This window comes from Mandrillus leucophaeus, unplaced genomic scaffold (assembly GCF_000951045.1).
Source record: "Mandrillus leucophaeus isolate KB7577 unplaced genomic scaffold, Mleu.le_1.0 Scaffold1226, whole genome shotgun sequence".
Lineage (NCBI taxonomy): Eukaryota > Metazoa > Chordata > Mammalia > Primates > Cercopithecidae > Mandrillus > Mandrillus leucophaeus.
In genome coordinates this window covers 127,372-130,084 of record NW_012100610.1, presented here as the reverse complement: position 1 = coordinate 130,084, position 2,713 = coordinate 127,372, and the positions used below count along the sequence as shown (strand labels likewise).

Below are 2,713 nucleotides of genomic sequence, written 5' to 3'. Positions count from 1 at the left end.
AGACTGGATTAAGAAAATGTGGCACATATACACCATGGAATACTATGCAGCCATAAAAAAGGATGAGTTTATGTCCTCGGCAGGGACATGAATGAAGCTTGAAACTATCATTCTCAGCAAACTATCACAAGACCAGAAAACCAAACACTGCATGTTCACACTCATAAATGGGAGTTGAACAATGAGAACACATGGACACAGGGAGGGGAACATTGCACTCTGGGGTCTGTCGGGGGGTGGGGGACTAGGGGAGGGATAACATTAGGAGAAATACCTAATGTAGGTGACGGGTTGACGTCACCAGGGCATGTGTATACCTATGTAACAAAACTGCACATTCTGCACGTGTACCCCAGAACGTAAAGTATAATTTAAAAAAAAAAAAAAAGAATGACTTTTTTGTCTAGCAGCCATCCCTAACTCTAGTCCTCATGCTTCTGAACTGGGAGTCATTATTGAGGCTTCCAGGATTTCCTTTACTACCCATACCTTTATCTCCTTTCCTGGGAAGGAAAGCTAGAAGTTAACCATTGAGATACTTTCTAATCCTGTTCTAATTTTTTAGAACATGATTTAAATGTATGTGGAAAGTGCTGTCCCCTGATATTAGTACAAACCCCATGCTGTTTCCTTTGCTTATTTCAGTTGTTCACTGGAAAGGTTTTAAAGGCACTTCATACACAAAATACCTAGAGGTTGAATTTATATTCTGAAAAAATTAATTAATGCTCTCTTATACTAGTAAATTTCCCTTGGATGTATCTTATTTCTCCAATTATATTTTGGGCTCACAGCAAACAGGGAATGTTGCTTTGTAATTTTTTTTCTTTCTTTTCCTCTCCCCTAGATGAGGCTATAGCTTTGTAATTTTTAATTCCTCAGAGCTCCTAGGAAAATTCAAAGCACAAAAATTACTGTTTAAAAACTACACGTATATTGAATCAAACTAACATTATATCTGGACTGTGACAGAAGCAAGACAGCACATTTCTTATTTACTTTTAAACAAGTTTATTGGAGTATGTTTACATTCCATAAATTCATCCATTTTGAATGTATGGTTCAATGATTTTTAATTAATAACTGATTTATGAAACTATTACCATAATCTATTTGTAAATACTTTTCAACACTCTGGAAAGATCCCTCACGCCATACTATAGTTAATCTGTAACCCATCTCTGGCCCCAGGCAACCAGCTTATGTCTTTATAGATAATATTCCTTTTCTGAACATTTCATATAAATGGAATCACTCAATACGTAATATTTTGTGGCTGGCTTCTTTTTCTTAAAACTGTGTTTTTGAGACTCATCTGTGTTGTAGCACATATTAGATGTTTTATTTTATTTATTTCATTTTTGCTTATTTATTTTATTTATTTATTCTTGATTTATTTTTGTTGTCAAATATCATTCATATCTTGTACGAATATGCTGCATTTTGCTTATTCATTCACCAGCTGATAGACATTTGGGTTGTTCTCATTTTTTAGCCATTATAAAGAATATCCACAAATTAGACTTCCATTATTTTTAGAACATATCTAACATGTAAAACATTCATGGTGCATCACAAATGTAGGTGGCATATCAGATTTCAAATATTATAAAGTCTAGAGCTAGACAGATATAGGTAATTGACCTTGAGTGAATTATTCAATCTCCTTGAGCTTTGGGTTATTTTATGTTTGTAAATTGGAAACAGTAATGTCTGTACTGCGTGACTTTCTTGTTAAATAATGTACATAAAGAGAAAGGCAGTCTAGATGTGCACACATTTATAGTTTGAGGGTGATTCAAAAGTTGTTTTTCAATGTTTGAAGATTCAAAGAAAAGTGCTTTTCCTGCCACAAATTGCCCTCCCACTTGTAACTCCCTCTGAATTTGAATAGTAGCGGTCCACAGTTAGGCAGCGCACTTCTGAAAGGTTGTCAATTATCTTTGTGTTCCAGACTCATGGGGGATTTCCTCAAAGTTTATGAAGTTGGCCTGAAGAAAGCAGTTACTTTGACCCCTCTTTGTGAACCACAGGAAACTGAAAATAGGGCAGAGTGTTTCAAGGACATTTATAGGAGCTGGTCTCTGATTGGCTAGGCAACCAGATGCAGAATCCTGTTTTCTGAAGCAGAATACTTCCACAGATTTTGACTGCAAAACGTTTTTCTGCTGAGGGTACGTGAGCAGGAAACATGGAGAAGAATCCTTTGGCAGCCCCATTACTGATCCTCTGGCTTCATCTTGACTGTAAGTCCAGGAGTTACAGGAGACGTTCTCAGTCTGGGGTGATGATGAGGAAAGAGGAGGATGCAGCCAGACACTCTAGGTTTTATTTGGGGGATGTGTGAAGAAAATGCAAACCCTGTAGAGAGACCAATTTCTATGTCTGACTCTTTTTAATAAAACAGGCGTGAGCAGCATCCTGAACGTGGAACAAAGTCCCCAGTCACTGCATGTTCAGGAGGGAGACAGCACCAACTTCACCTGCAGCTTCCCTTCCAGCAATTTTTATGCCTTGCACTGGTACAGATGGGAAACTGCAAAAATCCCCAAGGCCTTGTTTGTAATGACTTTAAATGGGGATGAAAAGAAGAAAGGACGAGTAAGTGTCACTCTTAATACCAAGGAGGGTTACAGCTATTTGTACATCAAAGGATCCCAGCCTGAAGACTCAGCCACATACCTCTGTGCCTTTGCACAGTGCTGTTCAGGCA

The 2,713-nt window shown here is 37.7% G+C and overlaps 1 gene segment (V, D, J or C); it reads left to right on the top strand.

The window, feature by feature from the left end:
• The first annotated feature begins 2,154 nt into the window (after positions 1–2,154).
• LOC105533118 overlaps positions 2,155–2,713 on the top strand; it is an 8,461-nt gene continuing 7,902 nt past the window's right edge. Inside the window, 2 exon segments of the V gene segment in view lie at positions 2,155–2,246; positions 2,408–2,710. Of these exon segments, the coding sequence occupies positions 2,192–2,246; positions 2,408–2,710 (358 nt within the window).